The 25,090-nt window shown below is 43.7% G+C and overlaps 2 protein-coding genes across 2 annotated transcripts; one reads left to right on the forward strand and one right to left on the reverse strand.

Annotated features, from left to right (window-relative positions):
• Positions 1 to 8,112: 8,112 nt before the first annotated feature.
• Positions 8,113 to 10,888, forward strand: LOC121270529 (zinc finger protein 664-like; the record flags this gene model as incomplete). The annotated part of the gene is made up of 2 exons (XM_041175896.1): positions 8,113 to 8,328; positions 10,203 to 10,888. A coding segment is annotated over exon 2 (573 nt), but the record flags the coding sequence as incomplete, so codon positions are not given.
• A 3,163-nt stretch (positions 10,889 to 14,051) lies between these two features.
• LOC121270527 (zinc finger protein 239-like) lies at positions 14,052 to 17,726 on the reverse strand. Its single transcript, XM_041175894.1, has 2 exons — positions 17,642 to 17,726; positions 14,052 to 16,145 (listed from the first exon to the last, which is right to left on the reverse strand). Exon 2 carries the CDS (start codon positions 15,751 to 15,753, stop codon positions 15,025 to 15,027), a length of 729 nt encoding a protein of 242 aa, XP_041031828.1. The 5' UTR covers positions 15,754 to 16,145; positions 17,642 to 17,726; the 3' UTR covers positions 14,052 to 15,024.
• Positions 17,727 to 25,090: the final 7,364 nt, after the last annotated feature.

Below are 25,090 nucleotides of genomic sequence, written 5' to 3' on the forward strand. Positions count from 1 at the left end.
AGGAATTCATCAAGGCCCCTTAGACAGACCTTGCAAACCCACAACCACTAACGTCCTAGAAGGACAAGGGCAGCAGATAGATGGGAATGTCACCAGCTGGAAGTTCCCCTCCAAGACACTCAACACTCTGATTTGCAAATGTATTGGCTGTTCCTTCACTGTCACTGGGTCAAAATCCTGGAACTCCCTTCCTAATGTGGTGTACCTACACCACATGGACTGCAGAGGTTCAAGAAAGCCCTCAAGGGCAACTAGGGATGGGCAATAAATGCTGGCCCAGCCAGCGAAGCCCACATCCCATGTATGAATAACAAACTGTCTGCAGAATTAATTATTGGCTAAATAAAATAAAAACCACCCAAACACCCCTGAGTTTCTTCATCTCCATTTATTTTATAATTCTTCTCATCCGTGTTAATAAAAGTTATTTCAGCAGCAAGCATTCACTAAATTTGCAGTCTGAAATGGAACAATAATTGGCCAAGTTGGTGGCATCCTTGCTTTCTGGGTGTTTGTTTCTCCTTAGGCCCCTGTCGCTCTTGGTGTATATGTCTGTGTGTGTTCCTCTGTGTGTGCCAATGTGGTTCAGTTCCCCAAGGGGTTGAACACATTCTTACCATCACAGCTTTATTCACATTAGCTGTTCAGCTTCATATCAAAATGTCACAGGGAAAAATATCACGATGAAGGATGCAACAGGAGCTTGCAATGTTTGGAAGCAGGTGCAGCTAAGATTCAACGAGAAGTTTCCTTCTCATTTAACACGGGGTTTGGAACAAGATCTGGGGGATATTTGTGTCTGTGTAAACAGTACAATCTCCCCTATTACTCCTATATTTTGCCTTGTGCCTACATCTCTATAGTCAGTGCTTTGCAGCCTATCACAGCCCTCTTCTCATTCCCTATCTTCACCTCTGTATTTGTGCTCGACCTGTTGAGCTGAGAGATGGTTCACTTTGCTGAGTGTTTATTCTGTGAAATGATGAACAGCGAATAAAATATGCTTGCAAGATACTGTGTTCAGTTAATATTCCACAACAAATGGAAGCAATTCAACCTTTCTCTCATTTAAATAAGAAAGCTTTGATAATGTTTCAGCCTGGTTTAAACCGGGGACTTTTCGCATGTAAGGCGAATGTGACAACCGCTACACTGCAAAAACACTTCGCTACATTGTGCCCAACGCACCTGATTACAATGCAGTTCTGCAGCAGCAAGTTGGGACTTTGTTTTGAAGAAATGGAATTCGGCTGTTCTCATTAGGAACACTGGACACAGACTGATCAACAATGTCATCATCTAATGGCACAACATATTGGAATGTCATTAGATCATCATATCTATCCAAATCCAGGCCACAGCGGTGAATGTGCTGAATCCTAATCAGTAAACCTATCCATGCCAGCTCCTGTTGTGTAGAACAACCAATTAGTCTTAATTTACTTCTCTTTTTTCATAAACCTGATGCTTATCCACTTTAAGTAATTGTCCAATTCGCTTCTGAAGGAGTTTCTGCAGAATCCATGCACAGTTTGCCTGAATTAACAAAGTTTCCCTGACCCAATGGAGTGATGAGTTGAACTTTATACTGTTTTCGACTTAAACATTACTTATTTACACAATTGATTTTATACTGAATTTATAAAAGACGCTTATTCTGATTCAGCATGTCCTTATTATTCCTGAGCTGATATCTACATTCTCATTACAACCTCTACAACCTGCCAACCGAGTCTGTTATAGAACAGAGATAAATGATTGTTACAGATATCCAAAGGCCTGGCTCCATCACATGCTGAAATACATAGTTTTGTCCAATTGGTTTAAAATAATTTAGGTCTGGGAATGGAATCTTATAGAGGATAAGTATTTGCCTTGGATACAGGAAAACGAATCTCTGTGAAATACAAATCCCATGGTGCTCATTTTGACATTTGGTGAATGCTTGTAGATGAATGGAAATGAAGGAATGCGGAAATGGAGCAGGAAAAACACACGGGAGTGTTTGGAAGGTTTTGATTCCATTTAACTAATAATTAATTCTGGAGGCACCAAAAGGAAAGAACAGGGAGCAGCGCAGGGGGAAATTCCCAATGGATTTCCTTTAATCACTCAGTCACAACGACGAGCCTTCAACCAGCATTACTGTTGTTCATTTAAATTCATGGGATAGTTACAGCAGAGGAAGAGGGCATTCGGCTCAATTGATTCCAGGTCACCCTGCAAATTATACTGCCTTGTTCTTCCAACTAAAGTAAAGAACCGCAAACGTCAGTGCCCGGACAATAAACCCTGACATATTTGCTCAGGTGAGGAACCAGCTGAAGCTTTCAACATTGGTTTTCTTAACTCTGAGTTTCCAAATGGAAATTTTGCAATGGCTTGAAAGCGAGAAAACACGGTTAAGAAGAAAGAAAAGGAAATTGAGATTAAATAGAAAGCTGTTTGTACAAAGCTGACATAGATACCATGGGTCCTCTTACTGCGCTGTGCCATTTGATGATGACATTGTTGATCAGTCTGTCTCCAGCATTCCTAATGAGAACAGCCGAATTCCATTTCTTCAAAACAAAGACCCAAAGTGCTGCTGAATGACATCACCGTTTAATATTCTAGGCAGCTCCTTTGGGCTCTTTACAGCACAGGGTTTACATGGGCGAGTGTAGTTATATTCCCATCACATGTGAAAGAGCAGCAGTTTGAAACCTGGCAGGAGCATTATCTCAGCTTGTTCATTTAACTAAGTGAAAGTTCAATAATTTGTGTTTGTTATAAATATGAAAACGAGGGTTTTCGCTATTTGTGATTTTAACCGAATTAATTATCACTTAAATGGAAGAAAACCCATCCAGATACATCCGTATTTTCTGATTTCCAGTAATTTGTCAACATTCAGGAAAATTGCTTTCAGGAATGGAACAATAACTGAGCCAAGTTAGTGACATCCTTGCTTTCTTGGCATGTGTGTCTCCTTAGGCCTCTGTCACTCTCAGTGTATATCTCTGTGTCTTTTCCTCTGTGATTGTCAATGTGGTTCAGGTCCCTGAGGGGTGAACGTGTTTTCAATGCCACAAACTTCATTCACATACGTTGTTCAACGTCATGTTAAAATGTTGCAGAGAAAAGTATCAGCAAGAAAGATAAAAGAGGAGATTGATCAAAAGCAGCCTCCATTAGCCAAATTTCAAGTCTTGTTTGTAGTTTCTCTGGTGGTCCACTGACTCAGATTCGGCACTTTCATCGGACCAATAGGTTGGAGGATTTTGGAAATTGAAAGTTGCAGATGAGCAGCTTGTGGGACAATTTCACCTCGTTGTCGAGATGCGAGGCAAAATATATGTGGGAGAATGGCGAATTTTGCTGCCTAATATTTGGACCAGCAGAAATAATACTCCTGAACAACCAATCAATCAGAACTGCTCTTTGAAGGCAGCACACAGGGCCAAATGGCCTCTTTCTATGCTGTAACTTTCTATAATTGTATATTTCCCAACACCACGGTTGCTTCTTTCACAGTCACTCTGCCATTTTATAACTCACTGTAGAGAGATGCAATTTCGAACCTTATTTTCAGCTCTTTTTAAACCAAAACACGGGTTCAGCGAGTTTTCTTATCACTTCCAGCACGAGATTTGTCATGAGACTAATTGAACAACACGCTAATGGTGCTGATCCTTCACTGGAGCTCAAAGAGCACGTCCAAAGAGCACTGTTATCATCAGCCTGTTATGTACCTTCTTGCAGTACATCTGCTGAACAATACAAGCTTATCACAGCTCTGCTTTCTTCACATTGAATTCTAGTGTGAAAATATGAAAAAATTCAAAGCTGAACAATGTACACAAGACTGGAAGGAGAGTGTGATTGTGGAGAATTGGCACTGTGCAAATTCCTGTAATCAGTATCTAAGAGAACCAGGACAATCAGGCCTGCTGTCTCTTTACCTTGCTGTCTGCAAACCTATTGCCTTGTGTCCCACGAATTGACTGTGTCTGCATCAAGCAGTTAATTGATCTGGAAGCTGGAAGGGCAGAGGGAGCTGGAGGCAAGGCAAGGACATAAGCAGAAAGAGATGCAACGTGAAATTGCTTTGAATTTAACATCTGTCCATTGCTTTCAGTGGTGAATGTCTGCCCTGTAAGTTTCACGGGAGCCTCAATGATTAGGTTAATGTCTTCTTCTTTGAAAGCAGCACGTTTTTTTAGAAAATTACATCGCCCAGCACAGGGCTTGAACCCACAACTCAGAACCCAGGCTCTACTGATGGAGCTAGCCAGGCATGTGTGATGGAAATGCTCCATATACCAACATACATGGAGACAACTGTTGCTTTCCACCTGATTCTTCAGCTTGCTCTGAATTTCAAAGTCTAGAAGGTAATCGATCTACAAAAGCCCCAAGGTTGCAATGCATTCCTCTCAATCATCAATAACATTATTCACATCTTCCACTTCTTAGCTGCACCTCCTTCCAAAACATTGCAAAATCCTCTTGCACCTTTCATCCTGATACTTTTCTCTGTAACACTTTAATGTGAAGCTGCACAACCAATGTGAATCAAGTTTGTGATGATAAAAATGTGTTCACCACCTCGGGAAACTGAACCACATTGACACATACAGAGGAACACACACATACATATACACCGAGAGTGACAGAGGGCACAGGTTTCTCTCTAAGGAGAGACAAGCACCCAGAAAGCAAGCACGATACCAAGTTTTGTTCCAGTTCCAACTGCAGGTTTCGTGAATGTTTTCGTGAACGAACAGAAAGAGGAAAACTTCCGAGTTTCTGGATGGATTCTATTCAATTTAGCCGATAATTAACTCTGTAGACACAGTTAAAACCAGGAATAATGAGAAGCGGGAAACCCCAATGGATTTGGACTCCATCGCCATAACCACTTGGCCACAACGACTGGCCCTGTGGATGGGGTAATATCGTTGGTATAAAATTACAGATGGTGACAGCAGAGGAGGAGGACATTCCGCCCATCGCGCTTATGGAAGAGAATTTCAGCTAATTCGACAACCCTGCCTTTTCTCCACATCATTTTATATTTGTATTGTCTCTCCTCGTTCTTCCTGTTAAAATGAAACACCGCACACACCGGCTTTAACTGTGAGCTGGTACCTCTTCAATCAATGGGAGCTCTGAAACTAGAAGCATAATACAGTGCTTTAGACCTCTTGGCCATGCTACCAAGCTCAGACTGCTACTTCCCATCGCCTTGACTGTTATTGCTACTGAGATAGAACAGAAGCAAATCAGCAGCAATACATCATAAGGCCCCGCAAGCCTCCCCCATCACTTAATAAGATTATGACGGATCCCCAGTCCCAACAGCAATTTTCCACCCAATCCTGATAGCCCTTCATTCCCTTAGAGTCCAAAAATCAGAATTTTTGGATGAAAGCAAATTAATGCAGATGCTGGAAATATGAGATAAAAACAGAATATTCTGGATAGGTCCAACAGGTCTGGCAGCATCTTTGGAGAGAGATAACGCTTCTAGTCTGTATGACCCTTCTTCAGAGATAAACAGGATTTTGGGGTCTCTTTTTTTCTTCCATTGATCAGACAGTTAATTCTGTAGGCATCTGGTTGAAATCAGCAATAATGAGAACCACAGTCGGTAAGATTTGAACCTACCTGGGGAGATCTCAATGGAATTTAAAACCCTCCATGTAACCATTCGGCCACAATGATTGACCAAAGACTTAACACTTTCCAGTTAATCATAACAAAATCATTCACAGCTTCCCCTTCTTAGCTACACCTCCTTCCAAGCATCGAAATTTGTTTCTGGATTTAATATTTACCTGCTTTGTGTCCTCATTTTGAAATCAGATTCGCTTCAATATCCAACACAAATTGAATTGCAAATCGGATGGACAATCAGTGGAAAACAAGTCACTCGGTAACACAAATCTCGTGGTGTTCATTTTCAGCTTCACAACAGTCAAATTTTCAATAAAATTCAGAAAGTTAAGGTGACTTTTATTTGTGACTCACTCACTCGGGTATTCTGTAAATGCTGCTCGGAGGTTTAATGACCAGGATATAATCTACCTGCATTTTCCCGAGCCTATGTTCTTTGTATTGGGAGATTTGGCCCGGGATGGATTATCTTGTGTCTCAGAGATGGGCAGAGACTGCTTGCTGAAGTGACCCGCTGACTGAAGCTGCAGTCACTGCTTTCTACTGGCAGCAGGTGATTGGAGAGTGTGGGGCAAAATCCTGCTGCTTGTTCCTGTCTCACTCACTATGGAGCTAAGGAAGAGAGAATAATTGCTGTTCTGATGAAGAGTCATACAGAATCCAAATGTTAACTCTGTCTTCCTCTCCACAGATGCTGTCAGACCTGCTGAGTTTTTCCAGCTATTTTTGTTTTTGTTTCAGATTTCCAGCATCTGCAGTATTTTGCATTTATATTAGAATAACCTATGTGTTTGAATCGAATAATTTGATAGATTTCTAATGGGTTAGATGAAGATACTTAGTGGATCCAAATCTTTTCTCATTATATTTGACAGAAAAGTTAACTTTAAAAAAAACTGTTCAAATTGGAACTCACCAGATAACAGTGGATCTGGCAACATTATGCGAATATTATCTTGCAGCTGAAGTACCCACTGACAACACAGGACTCTGTGACAATGAATGCTAATGGGGAGAAAACAGTATAAGGCGCATCCCTAAATCATGTTGAACCACCAACCTTTTAGTTAGCAGGGAAACATACTGACCAATTCCACCACAGAGAATGATATAAGCTCAAACTGCAAGGTATCCCAAAAGGGGTGTCAGTGAATAAAATCTTCAAATTGCCACTACCCAAATGAGATTTGTTCTCTATCAGTTTCACTTTTCCAAAATAAGGTTTGGGACATTCATTGTGGATACATGGAAACCGTCTGATCTCACCCACTGCAGATACATCCATGTCACCAGGAATCAGCTCTCCTGCAACTGGTGCTATCTCCCTTCGAGCATTTCGGTGTTTTGTTTGTTACCAAGTATTCTGATTGTCCTGAAATCGATATTAGATTTGAATTCCTGATGTGCAGTAACGAGAATCCTTTCAATGTCTCAGATCAGTTAATTTCACTGTTAACATCAGAGTCAATGTTCCAGCGACTTAAAGAAGGGAAAGGTCCCTTGACTGTCTCTGGTCAGTTGAACAGTTCACACTTCATTCTCCTCTGATTTTATTTCTGAAAGGATATTTTCTTTTTCTTTTTGAGTTCCCTGGCCACATCTGGCAGCATAATTGGATTGAGAGGCATAATTAACAGTTCAGCTGCAGTGCAGCTCTGATGAAAGATTACAGACCCGAAATGAAAACTATGTTTCTCTCTCCACGGGCCTGCTGAGTATTCCAGCATTTTCTGCTTTTATTTCAGATATCCAGCACCTGCAGTATGTTGCTTTTCTTTAACTGATTAGTGCCAAGAATGTGGAACCAATTCCCAAAAGGGTTTCAGATGCATGCCTAAGCTGAAAATGTGTAGGTAAACTCATACTGTAAACAGATCATTCACCGCCTGGATTTAGAAAGGGATTCATTCTATCATCCCATTTACAGATACAGCAACACAGTCTCACCAGTGCGAGCCCATTCAAATACTTCACGTGTGCAAAGGGGTTTATTTGGTTTTCCCACCTGTTAACACTCTCACTTTAAAAGTTCAAAGCAGATCCACAATCAGAGCATTACTACTGGCAAGACACGGTTTAAATGTTCCATATATGGGGGTAAAAGAGTCACTAGCTCACCCCATCTTCTGAGACTCCACTGAGTTCTGGTCTAACTGTAGGGGTTTGTTCTGCTGTTCATTACATCCAGGAGAGAATTATGGTGAATGCCAGAGCAATTTGGTCGCTGCTTCAATTTATTCTAGAATTTTATATCTTGGCCCTACGGCACATCGGTATTCTGATTACAGGACATAGGTTTCTGTTCTACGTTGGCGGTGTGGTCATTCAGCATTCATTGCGGGACAGAAGGTGCCCTATCCAAATTACCAGACCTCACTGCGCATGCGCATTTCGGAACATGCATCGAGCATGCGCATTGGTGTGTCTTTCACGAGCATGCGCAGTGTTGGTCTGTGACTGAAGCTGTTTAGAGTGGGTGAGAGAATGTCGAATGGAGTAAACAACAGGATTAGTGGGTGTGTGAGGAGGAATGGAGCCAGCAGAGTGGGCAGGGAGGCTTCATAACGACACAGTGCAGGTCGCAGACCCAAAATAACAAGGTACCGGTCTTGCGTTTGCAGAGAACAGGCCGAGAAAGTCTGGATTTCTTCCTTTGCCAGGCCCGAGGTAACGGCCGCCATCTTTATAGGGGGCAATGTGCAGCAGGGCGCATGCGTGGTCATCCTGGTCTAGGTAGCAGGAGGAGAGAATGTTGTGAATTTCTTTCCTGGGCTGACAGGGATGGATTTTGGAAACTCATTTTACAGGGCGTTAGAAGAGGAGGATTTAGACACAGCAAACTCAAACCGAGAGGAATGTTTGCCTCTTATGATATAGATCTGGTAAATTTCTTTTACAAGAAATTAGAATGGGAGGATTTACGGTCAGAAACTCAAATCAAGAATCTCATAAAAATTTGACAGGGTCACTCGATTCCTCAGGACCTGAATATCATCGGCATTTGAATGCGGAAGGAATAAGGTTTGTTTGTTTTATTTATGGGATGAGATTTTGAACATCTGAGTGACTGGGAGTAGAGAGAAAGAGACCATGGAGGGATTTGTAACTAAGGATGTGAATTTGAAAATTGAGGTGTTGCTTCACCGGGAGCCTGTGTATGAGCAGAGTGCTGATGGAGGGAAGAGACAGTGTGAGTAAGATTTATTTAGATTTGATTTAGAGGTGTTCAAAATCATGAGGGGTCAGGACAGAGTAGATAGGGACAAACTGTCCTCATTGGTGGAAGAATCGAGCTTAAAGATAATTGAAAAAAGAATCAATGGAGACACAAGGAGAAACTTTTTCACACAGTGAGTGACTAAGATCTCAAATGAGCTGCCTGAGAGTGTGATGGAGACAGCTTCAATTGAAGCATTCAAGCGGAAATTGGATTTTTATCTGAAAAAGAAGAATGTGCAGGGTTATGGGGAGAAGGTGGGGGAATGGCACGACGTGAATTGCTCATTTGGAGAACTGGTACAGACAGGACATGTTGAATGGCCTCTTTCTGTGCTGTAACAATTCTGTGTTACAGACAGTGAAGTTTTGAATGATCTCAGGTTTATGGAGGTTGAATGTGGGAGGCCGGATAGGAAAGTGTCGGTATAGTCATGTCTAGAGGGAACAAAGGAATGGATGAAAGTTTCAGAAATGGTTGAGCTGAGGCAGAGGCAAAGCCAGACGATGTTACTGAGGTGGATCCACCCGATCACAGACCTTCCCTTTTGTTTTTCCCCCACAATCCCCCTTTCACTGACTCATTTCTATCTTTCCTCTGTTCTGAGGAAGAGTCATCACAACCTGAAACTTTAACTCTCGTTCTCTCCACAGATAATGCCTGACCTGCTGAGTATGTCCAACAATTTTTGTTTTTATTACTGAGGTGATAGGCGGTTTTGGTGATAATGTGGGTATGTGGTTGGAAGCTTATTTCACCATGATTGTGAACAGTCTGTTTCAGTCTCAGACATTTGCCAGGGAGAGGGATGGAGTCGGTGACTAGGTAGTGGAGTTTGGAGTGGGGACTGAAAACAATGGCTTCAGTCTTCCAATATTTAAATGGAGGAAATGTCTTTTCATCCAGTACTGGATGTCAGACAAGTCAGGATGGTTTGTGACTTGGAGGCGATGGTGTTCACATACACCTGCTAACCTGGTCCTTCTAGGTGGTGGAGGTTGAGGGTCTGGGAGATTCTGCCAAAGCTCTTGTGATGTTGTAGATATATAAAATCCCTCCCCTTCAAGTCCCACCACTTTGTCACTCCTTCCACAGAGGCCAGAGTCTTATGTAGTTCCAGATTGGGTGGCAGGTTCGCTTCCTTGAAGGACATTAGTGAACCAATTGGATTTTTACAACAATCCAAACCAGCTTTCATGGTCACTTTTTCCTAGTGCCAGCTCCACAAATTAACAGATTCATTCAGCTCAATTTCACAACCTGCCTTTGTGGTTTTGTGGGTTATCTCTCACTCCCTTCTTTCTGTTTTAAATCAATATCTTAGGGTATTAGGAGAGGATTTGTAAACAAGAAACTCAAACCAAACATCACATCAGGTTCTGACGGAGCTGCCCAGTTTATCGTAACCTGAATATCAAATATCATCGGATTTTGACCATGGAAGGAAAAAGCACCGTTCACAGTGGGGAGAAACCGTACACGTGTTCCGTGTGTGGACGAGGCTTCAACCAATCATCTGGCCTGTCAGAACATAAATACAGTCACGATGGGGAGAAACCGTGGAAATGTGGGGATTGTGGGAAAAGATTCATTTCCCCATCAAAGCTGGAAACTCATCGACGCAGTCACACTGGGGAGAGGCCGTTCACCTGCTCCGAGTGTGGGAAGGGATTCACTCAGTCATCCAACCTGCTGAACCACCAGCGAGTTCACGCTGGGGAGAGGCCGTTCACCTGCTCCGAGTGTGGGAAGGGATGCACTCAGTTATCCCACCTGATGACGCACCAGAGAGTTCACGCTGATAAGAGACTGTTCAGATGCTCTGACTTAGAGACTGCTTTCAGGTGTTCAGCGGACCTCACGATACACCAGCATGTCCATAACAGGGAGAGACCGTTCACCTGCTCCGTGTGTGGGGGGCGATTCACTCAGTCATCTGCCCTGCTGAGACACCTGCGAGTTCACACTGGGGAGAGGCCGTTCACCTGCTCCGAGTGTGGGAAGGGATTCACTCAGTCTGCCAACCTGCAGACACACCAGCGAATTCATACTGGAGAGAGGCCGTTCACCTGCTCCGAGTGTGGGAAAGGATTCACTCAATCTGTCAACTTGTTGACACACCAGCGAGTTCACAATAAAGTGATGGGATTTTACTCTTAATTACTGGGCTGAGCCATGTTATTTGGGGTCTGTTTCTGCTGATGTTAATAAACTCCAGCCCAGTTATAGGTGTTACTATTCTGGATAAAAGTCAAATAAATCAGCTTTGTGTTAAATACAATGTTTTGAATCTTTTTACTGTCTCTAACACATTAGTTCCAGTTGAAGTTCTCTCCCTCTCCCCTCCATCCTTATCTCTAGCAACAAGCGTGAGGAGCTCATGGAGCTTCTTCAATTGAAGATTGAAACAATCCAATCAGCTGCTTCTGCTGCTTCCCTCCCTTCCACCAGCCCACTGGGACAAACTGTCTCTAAAGTCTTGTCAGTATCTCAGGTGAGAATACAATGGATTTGTTTCACAAAGTCTATTAATCTGATTTTAAACAATTTTGGTATTCACTGGGCCAGTCTCTTAAGGTTACAATGTGATTTTTCCCAAGGCTCTTTATCAGGGATCCAGAAGGTTTCATAGTTAGAACAGTTTGTTTGAAAGTGCACTTTCTCACAATAATTGAACTTAACAAGTTTTAAATCAAAACCCAGTCTTTCTCATGTGATTATTGATTCTGTAATTATAACTCAATCAAGGCTTATGACTTGTATGATCATTTTTTTCATGACTGATTATTACCTTAATGCAGTATTTGATTAACAGGTGGTTAACACAGAATATGAAATGGTTTCATTAGCCAAGTGTCAATATCAAAAAGGCTTCCTTGACCTTGTTAGTTGTTACAATGGATGCAATATAACAATGGTCATGTCAAGCTAAAATCTACCCACCCAGACCTATTTTACCCATATAAGAAAATACAAGTAAAGAAACAGACATGAATGGAGTTAAAAGATTAGCCAGTTTTCCTTTCACCTGTGTCCAGCCTGTGGATAATTCACACTAAGGATTATTTCTTCCTTGCTTCCAATTGTCCCCACCCAAATCCTTTTACTTTAATACACTAATTTAATTCTTTAAAATACACTTGTATCAAATGACTGGGCTGAGGTCTGCCTTGGATAAAAATGAGGATGACTTGTCACCACAGAATCATAGAGGTTTACAGCACACAGGAGGCCATTCAGCCCATCATGTCTGTACCAGCCAAAAATGAGCTATCCAATCTAATCCCACTTTCCAGCTCTCAGTCCATAGTCCTGTAGGTTATAGTTCTCTTACATTTCAGTTACTCTCACAGACATTTGAAAGATTTTAGACCGGGACTCTCAGATTACAAAAAAAGGAGTCCAAGTCCAAGGTGATTTTAAAACATTTTATTAAGAAGCAGCAGTTTAGATATGATGCATAAGCTAAACAGGCGGAGAAGACATACGAGCCACTACAGGTGTGAATGGTTTACTGCTCCCGGAACAGGGGGATGCTGATCTCCATGGCTGGAAGTGACAGTCTCCTCGGAATGGTTTTACTGGCCCCAGCTCAGGGGGATGCTGATCTCCGTGGCTGGAGGTGGCAGTCTCCTCGGAATGGTTTACTGCTCCCGGAACAGACAAACAGACGGTGAAGCTGACCTGCACGGATGGATGTGGCAGTTTCGTCTTTTTTCAGTCTTCTTGAGCTGGGCGAACTATTAGGCTGAGGCCAGTGTGGATCACTTTGAGAAACTCTTTTCTGTCTGGACTGATTTTCCCTCTTGACAGCCTGTTTATGTACCTTATTTCTGGGGACCTAATGTCAGTCACTTACTCAATTGTCCATTAGCAAGGGACAGAAATTTGAGGTAATCCCACCCATTTCCATCAGAAGCCCATGAAGTCATTTTGTGGCTCATCACTTGCTGGGACATCCTGTTCACCCTTTACTCGAGAAGTTGGTTTCCATATGGGTCACGAGATCACGTTTGCCTTGTTTCAGGTTCTGTCCTAGAGACATGTCCTTGGCAGAGAAACAGGCCTGACCTGTGTTTGTCAACCCAGGAAGCTTTCTTGATAAGAAAGGGAGAGAGAAGGAGCTGTTCCAATAATATTCAATGGATTTCTGCAGCTTTTATGAGGTTATTAGACAGTGATTTCTTACCGATCTCCCCAGCTTGAGAAAGGAAAATCCTTATTGACTTCTCACAACTGATTTCTGATTAACCTCACTATTTCTAAGCTATGAGCTGGTTTTCCTAATTTCTTGATGATAAACAGTAGATGACATACGAAAGGTACCAGCACGATCAGAATCAGCAACACAAACCATTGAGCAACCACCAAGAGTAAATGTAAAAACTTTTCCACTAAATGTGACAACTACCGACTTAGAATCATCCTCCCCACCTACTGATCATCTCACACAATTGTAAATTATTGGCATGTGGCAAATACATCTGGTTCAAATAAAAGTTCATGCACGGACTTTAAAGATTCTCCAGCTCTCTAGTTTACCTGCATCCACCTTGTGGATATTTTCTAACTGATTCTGGACCTTCTTCACCTTAATTTGTCCTTTCTGACCCTCTTTAGAAATCCTGTTGAGGATATACTCATAATCCCCATCACCCAGTTGTGGTGTACACAAATGATTTGGATTTAAACATACGGGGTACAATCAAGAAGTTTGCAGATGACATGAAAATTGGTAGGGTGGTAAATAGTGAGGAGGATAGCCATAAACTGCAGGAGGCTATCAATGGACTGGTCAGGTGGGCAGAGCAGTGGCAAATGGAATTCAACACAGAAAACTGTGAGGCAATGCAGTTGAGGAGGGCTAACAAGGCAAGGGATTACCTTGTTAGGAATGGTCAGACCCTGGAAAGTACTGAAGATCAGAGGGACCTTGGTGTGCATATCCATAGATACCTGAAGGTAGCAAGGCAGGTAGATAAGGTGGTTAAGAAGGCATACTTGCCTTTATTAGCCGAGGTGTAGAATACAAGAGCAGGGAGCTTATGCTGGAACTGTATAAAATGCTGGTTAGACCACAACTGGAGTACTGCATGCAGTTCTGGTCACCACATTATAGGAAGAATATGATTGCACTGGAGAGGGTGCAGAGGAGATTTACCAGGATGCTGCCTGGGCTGGACGGTCTGAGTTATGAGGAAAGATTGGATAGGCTGGGGTTGTTTTCCTTGGAGCAGCGAAGGTTGAGAGGGGACCTGATAGAGGTGTATAAGATTATGAGGGACATGGGTAGGGTGGAAATAAAGGAGCTTTTTCCATTAGTAGAGGGGTCAATAACCAGGGGGCATAGCTTTAAGCTAAGAGGTGGGAGGCTAAGAGCAGAGTTGAGGAAAATTTTTTTCACTCAGCAGGTGGTAGGAGTCTGGAATTCACTGCCTGTTTTAACCTTTACAGAGACAGTACGTTTATGTATGGGTCATGAGATCCAATCGTATCAGGGTTAGAAATGTCTTGCTTCAGGGCCTGTGCTAGAGACATGTCCTTGGCAGAGATAACAGGCCTGTCCTGTGCTTGTCAGCCAGCAAGCTGCTATAGAGGCTTTCTTCATAAGAGAGAGAGAGTGAAATGTTTTGGTGATATACAATAAATCTCTCAACATTTTATAAGGCTATTGGACATGACTTCTTACAGTCCATGGATTGAACTTGTCTCCATTCTCGTGCTGAGAGGATTTCTGTACTGGGTGTGAGGGGAAACATTTGGGAACTCTCAATTCTCCACCAATTCCCATTCCCCTTCTTTCTGCTGGATAATGGAGGTGTCACTGTGAGAAATGCACGTCAGTAAGAATTGTCAGCAAGATTAATCAGCACTTTCTAATTGGAGATGTTGATCAGTGGAACATCTCAGACACTGAATTGTAGAATTCGTACCAAAGTTCAATTCTGGATTGAAGTAAAAGTTCAGAATCTTGTTGGAAACTAATTTCTGATGACAGCTCCTGAAAAATTAGAGACGGCGATTCAAGGGACACTGTAGGCCCAAGAACAGAATCAGCTACAGATCCAGAATATTAAACTCTAGCCCAGTAACAGGGATTATTAACATCAGCAGAAACAAACCCCAACTGTCAGAATGAACATGATTCAGTCCTGGATGTGATTAACAGCAGCAATGACAGCAGAATCCAACTCCTGCTGCCACTTGTGAACTCGCTTGTGTTTCAGCAGGTGGGATGACTGAGTGAATCCCTTCCCACACTCGGAGCAGGTGAACGGCCTCTCCCCAGTGTGAACTCGCTGGTGTACAGTGAGTTGGGATGAAGACCTGAATCTCTTTCCACAGGAAGTACAGCTGAACGGCCTCTCTTCAGTGTGAATTTGCTGGTGCTTCAGCAAGTCAGAGGATCTAGTGAACCCTTTCCCACATACAGGGCAGGTGAATGGCCTCTCCCCAGTGTGAACTCGCTGGTGTGTTCGCAGGTGGGATGACTGAGTGAATCCCTTCCCACACTCAGAACAGGTGAATGGCCTCTCCCCGGTGTGAATCCGCTGGTGCGTTCGCAGGTGGAATGACAGAGTGAATCCCTTCCCACACTCGGAGCATGTGAACAACCGCTCTCCAGTGTGAATCCGCTGGTGTGTCAGCAGGTCAGATGACTGAGTGAATCCCTTCCCACATTCAGAGCAGGTGAACAATATCTCCCCAGTGTGAAATCGTTGGTGTGTCAGCAAGTAGGCTGACTGAGTGAACGCCTTCCCACACTTGGAGCAGGTGAACGGTCTCTCCCCAGTGTGAATGCGCTGATGTTTTTCCAGCTGGGATGGGTAACTGAATCCTTTCCCACAGTCCTCACATTTCCACGGTTTCTGCATGGTGCAAGTGTCTCTGTGCCTCTCCAGATTTGATGATCAGTATTCAACAGGAAGTACAGCTGAACAGCCTCTCTTCAGTGTGAATGATCAGGATTCACCTCGTCCACACAGAACACGTGTGCAGTTTCTCCCTGCAGTGAATAGTGTGATTTGTTTTTTTTTCAGGTTGTGTAACTGGTTAAAGCTCTTTCCACAGTCAGTGGACTGGAACACTCTCACTCAGGTGTGTGTCTGTGTCTCGTGCTTTTCCAGTCACACTGATGTCACACAGACAGAACAGACAAACATTTCTCCATCCACATTCAAAGGCCTGATGAATCAAGTGACCCTGTCAGATCTTGATGTGTCTTTGATCTGAGTTTTCTGTCAGCAAATCCTCCCCTTCCAATTTTCTGTGAAAGTATTTTACAAAAGTCATCATTGTAAGAACAGGATAGAAACTTAAAACAGACAATTCCAGTTTCTCTGGAACATTTTTCCTCTCTTGTTCCCCCAAAACTGGCAAATCCCCATCCCACATACTCTTCCTCCTCCCTGTCCTGAAATCCAAATAAAGTGTTTGGATAACTCGGTGTCTTTTAAACAAATTGGTACAGTTAGAGATAACAATATCTTATCTCTCATATTCTACCCTCCATAAGCTTGAAGCCATCCCAAAGTCTGGTGTCTGTGTCTTAAATCGCAGCAAGTCCTGTTCCCCTACCAGCCCTTTGCTCCCTGATGTGTATTGGCTCCCAGATAAGCAACGTCTTGATTTCAAAATCCCCATCCTTGTTTCCAAATCCCTCCATGGCCTCGTCCCTCACTACCTCCACAATCTCCTCCTGTCCCACAACGCTCTGAGATATCTGTGCTGCTCCTACTCTGGCCTCTTGTACATTCCGTATTATAAATACTCCACCACTGGTGGCCGTCCCTTCAGTTCCCTCAGCCCCAAGCTCTGGGATTCGATTCCCACATCTCTCTGTCTCTTTACCTCACCTTCCTCCTTTAAGACACCCCTTAAAACCTGCCACTTTGCACTGGCTTTTGGTCATCCACCCTATAACTCCTTATGTGTCAGGATGTCACATTCTGTTTTATAATTTACCTGTGAAGCCCGCTGGGATGACATATGAGTGTGAAGGCACTATATAAATAGAAGTTGTTGTTGTGTTTGACTGTAACCCAGATCTTCTGTTTTATAATAACCCACTGATTTCACAACAAACTCTATTTCTGATTTATTATTCCGCCTTTGTGTTTTTAATCCGGGTTTGCAGCCTCCATAAAGAAACTCTGCAGCTGCCCATTAATCAATTTTCTCCCCTAGTCCCTGAAGCCCCGCCCATCCTATGTTGCTTCGCCAAGGTGGCTGCGTATGAAGCAAAAAGCCCCGGACAGGCAAATTCGGGTGCTGCAGCTTCTTATTGGGTGTTTGCGGCCTCTGGCAGGTGTTTCTCCTTCCCAGAGATCTAAGTCCTCATTGATTTGAGCCCAAATCATTTATTGCAAAAGCAGAAAATGTTGGGAAATCTCAACAGATCTAACAGCATCTGTGGGTTGTCCTCCGTCTGGACCAAGGGGACGTGAGGGCGGGGCTGGAGGACTGAGAAGGGCGGCTGGTCCTCCAACCAATCAGAGTGAACGAGGGGGCGGATCTTAGCCCTACTCGCTCGGACTGGCTCCACGGCCTAGGATTGGTGCGCATGCGCCCTGCCGCACACTGCCTCCTATAAAGATGGCGGCTGTTAACCCGGGTCTCTGATCGGGGGAAGGCACACAGCTGGGGCCCCCAGCGGGAGTGCTGGCTCCATGTTCGGGGTTCACGATCTACGCTGAGTGCTTATGAAGCATCCCACCTGTCCATTGCATCGATCGATTCCTTTTCAACAGCCAATAAACTTACCGGATGCAGAGAGGAACAAACAAGCAGCCTAGCATCGTCAACACCCACACTGCGCATGCTCTGGAAATTGTGCGGCGTTGCGCATGCTTCAAACGGAGCTACGAACCGCACATGCGCACTAGTCCCCTGTGGTGTGGATAGGGGACGTCCTCCACTGATAGGACTGCTGGGTACAAGACCTCCAGGTTCTGCAGATGTTGTTCATCTTCATCATTTACAACATTCAGGACAGACAGTAGGGATTATTGGAGGGAATAAACACAGTGTCGTGGGAAAGGAAATTCAGTGTCAGGTTTTGGGCGCTGGGGCTTGTAACTGACGCAAAAACAGAAATACCTGGAAAAACTCAGCAGGTCTGGCAGCATCGGCGGAGAAGAGCAAAGTTGACATTTCGCACCCTCGTGACCCTTCAACAGAACTAAGTAAAAATAGGAAAGGGGTGAAATATATGCTGGTTTAAGGTTGGGGGGGGGAGAAGGGGGAGTTTGTTGAGACAAGCAAGCAGTGATAGGAGGAGATAACCAAAAGATGTCACAGACAAAAGAACAAAGAGGTGTTGAAGGTGGTGATATTATCTAAAAGAATGTGCTAATTAAGAGTGGAGAGCAGGACAAGCTAGGTAGCTCTAGTGGGGGTGGGGTGAAATAAACAATGGGTGGAATACATTTAAAAATAATGGAAATAGGTGGGAAAAGAAAAATCTATATAAATTATTGGAAAAAACAAAAAGGAGGGGGAAGAAACGGAAAGGGGGTGGGGATGGAGTTCAAGATCTAAAATTGTTGAACTCAATATTCAGTCCGGAAGGCTGTAAAGTGCCTAGTCGGAAGATGAGTTGCTGTTCCTCCAGTTTGCATTGAGCTTCACTGGAACAATGCAGCAAGCCAAGGACTGATGTGGGCAAGAGAGCAGGATGGAGTGTTAAAATGGCAAGCGACAGGGAGGTTTGGGTCATTCTTGCGGACAGACCGCAGGTGTTCTGCAAAGTGGTCACCTAGTCTGCGTTTGGTCTCTCCAATGTAGAGGAAGCCACATTGGGAGCAACGAATGCAGTAGACTAAGTTGGGGGGAATGCAAGTGAATTGCTGCTTCACTTGAAAGGAGTGTTTGGGCCCTTGGATGGTGAGGAGAGAGGAAGTGAAGGGGCAGGTGTTTGCATGGGGAGGTTCCATAGGAGGGGGTTGAGGAGTAGGGGGTGATGGAGGAGTGGACCAGGGTGTCATGAAGGTTTGAGAACTGAAATAATCTGGAGTAAAAAAGGAGAAAATCACAACAAACTGAATAATCAGTAACAGGACATCAATTAGTCTCCTCTTATCAAAGGGAAATCAGAAATTCATCACAGCATGTGAAACAAAACTGATTAATGACATGATATCCAGAATTTTAAACTCCAGCCCAGTTAGATAGAGATTATTAAAATCAGCAGCAATAACAACTTGTATTTATATAGCACCTTTAACAGCTAAACATCCCAAGGGGCTTCACAGGAGTGTTATCAACCAAACCTCAATACCAAGACACAAAAGGAGGTATTAGGACAGGTGGAAAAACACTGGGTCAAAGAGGTAGGTTTTAAGGAGCCCCTTAAAGGAGAGAAGAGAAAGTTAGAAAGGTGGAGATGGTTAAGGAGGAAATCCAGAGCTTTGCACCCAGGCAGCTGAATGCACATACAGCACTGGTGGAATGATGAAAATTGGGGATGCATAAGAGTCCAGAATTGGAGGAGTGGGAAGATCTCAGAGGGATGTTGGGCTGGAGGTGGTTACAGAGAGAGGCAGAGGTGAGACCATGGAGAGATTTGAAAAACAATCTGTGGATTGTAAAATTGATGCATTGCCAGACCAGGAACCAATGTAGATCAGTGAGTACAGGGGTAATGGGTGAATGGCACTAACTTTGAGTTAGATATAGGCAGCAGTGCATTTCCAGCAGGTGGAATATGAGAGGAACGTTAGGAGAACTTTGGAATAGTTGGGTCTAGAGGGAGAAAAGGCAGGAATGGGGGTTTCAGCAGCAAATTGGCTGAAGCAGAAGAGACGGGAGATGTCACAGAGGTGGAAGTAGGCGGCCTTGGTGATGGAGCGGATATGGGTCAGAAAATCAGCTCAGGGTGCAACTGATACTGAGTGATGAATAGTTTGGTTCAGGCTCAGAGAGAGGCCAGGAAAACAATAGAATCCAACCAATGCAGTCAGATGTGAACTCACTGGGTTGTCAGAAGGTTAAATGACTGAGTGAATCCCTTCCCACACTCAGTGCAGTGAATGGTTTATCTCCAGTGGGAGTGAGGTGGTACAGATGTTTAGAGCTTTAAAAGCTCTTCACACAGTGAGAACAATTAAAAGGTCTCTTATCAGAGTGAACGACTCGATGGACAGTGGCTGGATGCACGTGGATCCTTTCCCCCATGTGGAGCTGATGAATGACATTCCCCTGGTGCGAACTCATCTGTGTTTCTGGCGACTGGATATCTGACTGAATCTCTTTCCAGGCATATAATAAGTTTTACAGTTTCACCCCAATGTGAACTCGCTGGTGTTTCTGGAAGCTGGATGATTCAGTGAATCCTTTCCCACACACGGTGCAGGTGAACGGCCTCTCCCCATGTGACTGCACCGATGAGTTTCCAGCTGGGATGGAGAACTGAATCCCTTCTCCCAGGCCCCACATTTCCACAGTTTCTCCCTGTTGCGTGTGTCATTATGTCTCTCCAGGTTGGACAATCAGTTGAAGCTTCATATAGGATCAGCTTTACACAGGATATACAAACAGAGACATGTCATTCGCCCCAACCAGTCCATGCTGACATTTATGTTCACTCGAACCTCCTCCCACCTTTCCACTTCGAAATCAATCACTGTAATCCAATATTTCCTTCTCCCTCATATACTCATCGAGCCCCCCATAAAAACATCTACAATAATCACTTCAACCAATCCCTGTGGTTGCACATTTCACATTCTTAGCACTTTTAAGTGGAGAAGTTTCTTCTGAATTCCCTATGGATTTCCTGGTGACTATCTCATATTGATGGCCTCTAGTTATGTTCCTCCCCACAAGAGAAAACATTCTCTCTGCATCCTGTCCATCAATTATTTGTCCATTCTGCAGTTTATTAATGTCCTCCTGTAACTTGTTCCAATTCTCCTCAGTACTGACTATCTCCCCAATTTGGTGTTATCCCCAAATTTAGAAACTGTGCATTTGATTCCAAATTGTTAATGTAAATTGTGAACAGCAGTGGTCCCAGCACTGATCCTTGTGGAACACAGCTTCACACTTTCTGTCACTCTGAATAACTGCTCTTTACTCCCACTCTCGGCTTTCCGTCTTGAAGCCAGCTAGCAGTGCATTCTGCCATGTGTCCCCTGACACCACAATCTCTGTCCTTATTCATTAGTCTATTATGGGGCATATTACTGAAGACCATTTGAAAATCCAGATCAATTGCATCTACTGCATTACTCTCCCTGTTACCTCATAAAAACATTCAATATGGTTGGTCAGGCAAAATTTTCCCAATTAAAACCAATTCTGACTATTCATTGTTATAATTTCTCATTTTTAGATGTTCTTCTACTCTCTCCTATAGTGGGGATTCTATTATGTTTCCTATCATTGATGTTAAGCTAACTGGTCCATCTTTACCTGGACATGTTCTGTCCTCCTCCTCAAATCTAGGAATTACATTCGCTATCCTCCAGTCCTGTGGCACTACACCTTCGGTGAATGAATTATCAGCAGTACTATCTCTTCCCTACATTTGTTTAAAATATGTGGATTCAATCCATCCAGACCACTTTCTCTCCTTTGAGTTTTATTAGTTCATTAAACACATCCTTTCTTGAATTTAAATGCACTTATCTCATTACTCACTGCATCATTCAATGTTATGTTTCCCTGTTCACTCTCTCTGGGAAACAAGGCAAAACAATGATTGAATATTCTTGCCATCACTCTTTCATTACCTGTGGTATTATCCTGTCTAGTCCTTTAATAGTCCAATTCACATCACAGACTTCCTCTTTTATTGATGTGTCTGGAAGATGTTACTGTTTTGTTTATGTTACTTGATAATTTAATTTCATTATGGAGGTGTCACTGAGTGTAATTTGCAAGTCAGTAAGAATTGTCAGCAAGGATTAATCAGCACTTTCTAATTGGAGATGTTATTCAGTGGAACTTTGCAGAAGTTGAATTGTAGAATTTGTCCCAAAGATCAATTTAGGATTGAAGTAAAAGTTCATAATTTTATTGTAATTGAGTTCCTGTTGAGAGTGTGTGGTTAAGAGGAAAGATTACTGATGGTGCTTTTAAAACTGCAGCTCCGAAAATCAGTTTTATGCTTTGTGAACATCAGCAGAAACAAACCAAACATAGTCAGGTCATCAGTCTTGGCTTTGATTAACAGCAGCAACAACAGCAGAATACACATGCAGTCACTTGTGACTGCAGGTGCTGTGACTGAGTGAATCCCTTCCCACACACAGAGCAGGTAAAAGGTCTCTCCCCAGTGTGAATTTGCTGGTGTGCAGTGAGGGCAGAAGAATGCCTGAACCTCGTTCCACAGGAAGTGCAGTTGAATGGCTTCTCCTCAGTGTGAATTCCCTGGTGTGACCAAAGGCCAGATGAATGAGTGAATCCCTTCCCACACACAGAGCAGGTAAAAAGTCTCTCCCCAGTGTGAACTCATTGGTGTGCAGTGAGTTCGGAAGACTGCATGAACCTCTTTCCACAATAAGTGCAGCTGAATGGCTTCTCCTCAGTGTGAATTCGGTGGTGTAACATGAGGCTGGTGGACTGAGTAAATCTCTTCCAACAGTTGGAGCAGATGAACGGCCTCTCCCCAGTGTGAACTTGCTGGTATGCGGTGAGGTTGGATAACTGCCCGAAGCTCTTTCCACAGTAAGTGCAGCAATATTCTTTCGGCTTCTCCTCAGTGTGATTTCGCGGGTGTCTCAGCAGGTTGGTTGACTTAGTAAATCCCTTCCCACACACGGAAAAGGTGAATGGCTTCTCCCCAGTGTGACTGCCTCGATGAATTTCCAACAGGCGAGGGAAATTGAATCCTTTCCCACAATCCTCACATTTCCACGGTTTCTCCATGCTGCTGGTCCCCGTGTGACTATGTTGATGGTATTCCAGCAGGGATGGATAATTGAATCCCTTCCCACATTCCTTACATTTCCATGGCCTCTCTCCAGTGTGAGTGCGTCGGTGGATTTCCAGGACAGATGGATACCTGAATCCTTTACCATACTCCTCACATTTACATGGTTTCTCCACAGTTTCAGCCTCAGTGTGTCTGTGGCGATGGTATTCCAGCTGGGATGGATAATTGAATCCTTTACCACAGTCCTCACATTTCCACAGTTTCTCCATGGTGCCACTGTCCCTGTGTCTCTTCAGGTTAAATGATCAGTTGAAGCCTTATCCACACACGGAATGTGTGAATGGGTGCAATATTCTTTCAGGCCATGTAACTGGTTAAAGCTCTTTCCACGGCGAGTGCACTGGAGCACTCTCACTTGGGCGTGTGTGTGCCTCGATGCTTTGTAAGGGAATAGAATCAAACGAAGATCACAGCACGGAAGGAGGTAGTCACACTGAAGTTAAAATCTTTTATCAGAAATAGAACAGGCAAACATTTCTCCTTTTACATTCAAAGGCTGATCACGTTCATGTCCTGACATAAATAGCGACTCTGTCAGATCTTGATGTGAATTTGATTTGAGTTTCCCGTCTGTAAGTCTTCCCTTTTAGTACCCTGTGAAAGAAATTGACAAAAGTCATCACTATAAGTACAGGACATATAATTCTGGTTTATATGGAACATTTTCTTCCTCACTTGTTGCACCAAAGCTGTAAATTCCCATCCCACACTCTCGCTCCCCCCTGTACTGAAATCCAAACCCATCACACCAGCTCCACCGTTACGTTCTTCCCCTCCCAGTTTTCTCCCTCTCTTTCCTCTGTTTGGTTTTAGTTCTCCAGCCATCCACCTCCCCTCTCCTCCTTGTTAACAATGAGAATAAAATCAATGAGCCAATCATTTTCTCTCCTGGTCACTGAGACACTGAAGTCCCGCCCACTTCCTGTCGCGTCACCGTGATATCCGCGCATGCGTCCTGGTGCCCGCTGGAACAAGATGGCGGCAGTTAACCTCGACCTCCTCCCGGGTAAAAGCCCCGGAGGTGCAGACGCGGGAGCTGCAGGTTTTTAATGGGAGTTTGCGGTATACAAAAAACGCCCACCCGCCGGTTCCCCGCACCCTCTTCTTACGGGCTGCCGAATGACAAACAAGCTTCGCCCCAGCGTCATTACTCACGCTGCGCGTGTTCGGAACACTGGTCGGCACTGCGCATGCGTTAAGATCGCCTGCAGGGTGGATAGGGGACGTTTTCCACCGCGGGGAATGCTGGGTAAAAGCCCCGCCATTTGAAGTCCTCATTAGCTTTTAATTTTTCGCTATTAGAGACAGCGCTCAGTTTCCTGCAGCGCACCGCGCATGCTCCGCGTAGAGGTCGGAGCCCTCCAGAGCAAGTGCTTTGGTGACCTTTTGATAGAGTCGGTCGTATTCACCCACCCTTGGCTTTCCGAGTTATCGGGTTGGTCATTTAAACAATCAAGAGAGGGAAAGATCACGTATTAAATGGGAGAAAGCACTGAATATTATCTACTCCCACTTGTTACCCATTATGTGCAAAAAATATATTAATAGCAATAATTATTCTTATGCATTTTAAATGGTTTTCTTTAAAAAATTTTATCATGTTTATCTAATTTTATTCCCCAACTCAGGTTCATGCTCTCAATTTTTTTTCTTCCTCCCAGCCCCTGCACTCCATTTGACAGTGTAATATTGGCGAGAAATGATTGATTGTTGTGGACACCAACAGGAAGGTAACTCAGAGGCTGAAGGACCAAGGGAGCAGCAAGTTTGGTAACAAATCGTGGACCTGAAGGGCTGGAACCTGCATTGAGCCATTGTGAAACCCTGATTACCAATTTATGTATTCAACTTAAACCTGCCGATTCACTTTCAGTCAGAAACAGATCACAGTTCTACAACAATTTCTGACAGTACGTTTCCAGTCTTCCAGACTCTAAACACAGTTATAAAGAAACCTTCTGTTCTATATCTAGGATCTCTGAATCATGGATGGGCGTGGCTGGGATCCATTCCTTACACATTTCAGGTTTAATCCTCATGGGGACTTTGCTGTCAGTTGAGAGAGATGAGAGAGAACAAAGTGCTGTTTTTCTCCTGAAGTGTGTCCCTGCAGGACTGTGTCCATGCTGAAGTTCTGTTCCTGCCGTATGATCCCCCCCACAGATTGTCCTTTCTGAGCTTCAGCCAGGTGATGTTAAACACTCAGAATGGAAAGACAGAAATCGACAACAATGCGTTTCAAATGTAGCTGACTTATTTGACATTTATCCATA

Source organism: Carcharodon carcharias, chromosome 27 (assembly GCF_017639515.1).
Source record: "Carcharodon carcharias isolate sCarCar2 chromosome 27, sCarCar2.pri, whole genome shotgun sequence".
NCBI classification, from domain to species: Eukaryota; Metazoa; Chordata; class Chondrichthyes; order Lamniformes; family Lamnidae; genus Carcharodon; species Carcharodon carcharias.

What these genes read in the sequence shown, in the direction of transcription:
- LOC121270527 (XM_041175894.1), bottom strand. Translation starts at nt 15,753, where the DNA reads ATGCAGAAACCGTGGAAATGTGAGGACTGTGGGAAAGGATTCAGTTAC.